At 40.5% G+C, this 2,519-nt stretch overlaps 1 protein-coding gene across 1 annotated transcript; it reads left to right on the top strand.

Annotated features, from left to right (window-relative positions):
• The first annotated feature begins 375 nt into the window (after positions 1–375).
• Positions 376–1,439, top strand: LOC128037026 (protein Ycf2-like). The gene is made up of 3 exons (XM_052627319.1): positions 376–597; positions 691–993; positions 1,095–1,439. The coding sequence occupies exons 1-3, from the start codon at positions 376–378 to the stop codon at positions 1,437–1,439; spliced, it is 870 nt and encodes a 289-aa protein (XP_052483279.1).
• The last annotated feature ends 1,080 nt before the right edge of the window (positions 1,440–2,519 follow it).

The following is a 2,519-nucleotide window of genomic DNA, read 5'->3' as shown; positions in this document are numbered from 1 at the left end:
CACAACAACGAAAGCACTTTTTCACTTTTCATATACTAGGGATTTCACTTGAAAAGAAAATGTTCCATACTAATGGATTCGGGTCCATAACCGGGGTTCCAATGCACGAGATCTTGTAGCACTTACCAATGAGGCCCTATCGATTAGTATTACACAGAAGAAATCAATTATAGACACTAATACAATTAGATCTGCTCTTCATAGACAAACTTGGGATTTGCGATCCCAGGTAAGATCGGTTCAGGATCATGGGATCCTTTTCATCAGATAGGAAGGGCTGTTGTACAAAATGTACTTTAAGTAATTGCCCTTAGATCCTATATCTATCTATATGAAGAAGAAATCATGTAACGAAGGGGATTCTTATTTGTACAAATGGTACTTCGAGCTTGGAACGAGCATGAAGAAATTAACGATACTTCTTTATCTTTGAGTTGTTCTGCCGGATCGGTCGCTCAAGACCTTTGGTCTCTACCCGGACCCGATGAAAAATGGGATCACTTTTATGGGTTCGTTGAGAATGATTCTGATCTAGTTCATGGCCTATTAGAAGTAGAAGGCCTTTGGGATCCTCACGGACAGAAAAAGATTGGGTCAGTTTGATAATGATCGAGTGACATTGCTTCTTCGGTCCGAGCCGGGGAACCCTTTATATATGATGCAAATGGATCTTGTTCTATCGTTGATCAGAGAAATCTCTATGAAAAATACGAATCGGAGTTTGAAGAAGGGGAAGGAGAAGGAGTACTCGACCCGCAACAGATAGAGGAGGATTTATTCAATCACATAGTTTGGGCTCCTAGGATATGGCGCCCTTGGGGCTTTCTATTTGATTGTATCGAAAGGCCAAATGAATTGGGATTTTATTGGGCCGGGTCATTTCGGGCAAGCGGATCATTTATGAAAAAGGATGAGCTTCAAGAGAATGATTCCGGGTTCTTGCAGAGGGAACCATGCAGTACCAGGCACGAGATAGATCTTCCAAAGAACAAGGCTTTTTTCGAATAAGCAATTCATTTGGGATCCCGGATCCCTTTTTCCTATTCAAAGATCAGCCCTTTGTCTCTGTGTTTTCACACCGAGAATTTTTGCAGATGAAGAGATGTCAAAGGGCTTTTACTTCCCAAACAGATCCTCCTACATCTATATATAAACGCTGGTTTATCAAGAATACGCAAGAAAAGCACTTCGAATTATTGATTCATCGCCAGAGATGGCTTAGAACCAATAGTTCATTATCTAATGGATTTTTCCGTTCTAATACTCCATCCGAGAGTTATCAGTATTTATCAAATCTGTTCCTATCTAACGGAAGGCTATTGGATCAAATGACAAAGACATTGTTGAGAAAAAGATGGCTTTTCCCGGATGAAATGAAAATTGATTCATGTAAGAGGAGAAAGGTTTCATTACTTAGCCGGAAAGATATGTGGTCATGAAATAGGGATTAATGGAACGGACTGGGTGGTAGAGTTGTGGAAACACCTGTTTCTTCCATATTTTGGACCTTAGCTCCATGAAACAATATGCTACTGCTGAAACATGGAAGAATTGAAATCTTAGATCAAAACACTATGTATGGATGGTATGAACTGCCTAAACAAGAATTCTTGAACAGCGAACAACCAGAGCTATTACTCACTACATCAAAAAATTTCCATTAATGAAAGATGTAAATCCATTGAAAATCAAAATACGCATGTCGGATGAAATGGTTGTTGCATTCGCTCCAATAACGAATCATTGGTTTAACTGAATAACTAAATAAAATAGATAGACCTTTCTTCGTCTCAGGTCGATGGATCTTCTCAACTGGAGGATCCCTATATGGATAATATATGGATAATACACATTCCAGTTGACCGAGCCTAATTCTATTCTAATTGTTTTGTTCCGAAGCAAAGATATCCACGGGCGGTTCGCCCTATTCAGATATTCACGACCGAGAAGTACTGGATTCTTTCGGATAGGTCCTGAAAGGAGAAGGAAAGCTGGAATGCCACCAGGCGTCTATTATTGAATTCACCGACCCGATAGTACCCATTTTTGGAACGTCCAGTGCCAAAGTCACGGAATGGGTAAGTCGCCAATCCCAAAACGGACTATGTAATGTACTTTATCCGCTTTAGGGGGGCATTTTACCAGAGGTTTATATTGTATCAATCTACCCTTGTGTGCGTGATTCCTGTTGAAGCATATACTGGGGTGGGTAGGGCGAACGATTTCAAAGCGGACTCCCATTCATTAGATAGAGAAGATCACCAAGATCTCGTGATCCGCTGCCGAACTTATTCCAATTCAATGAGCATTCTCTATTATTTGAAGAGGACTGAACCTCCACGCTCTTAGCACGAGATTTTGAGTCTGCGTGTCTACCATTTCACCACCAAGGCATCTTGCAAGTGAATCGTATTCCATGAATATGATATCTATCTAGTGTGATGTATGGAATATATGACAAAGGTGGAGTGTTGAGTATTTCTATTGATCGGTCATGTCATATAGGCCGAGTCGGACAT

This window comes from Gossypium raimondii, unplaced genomic scaffold (assembly GCF_025698545.1).
Source record: "Gossypium raimondii isolate GPD5lz unplaced genomic scaffold, ASM2569854v1 Contig00172, whole genome shotgun sequence".
Taxonomy (NCBI): domain Eukaryota; kingdom Viridiplantae; phylum Streptophyta; class Magnoliopsida; order Malvales; family Malvaceae; genus Gossypium; species Gossypium raimondii.
Note: the sequence above shows the minus strand (reverse complement) of the source record. Positions and strands in the feature narration are given on the sequence as shown.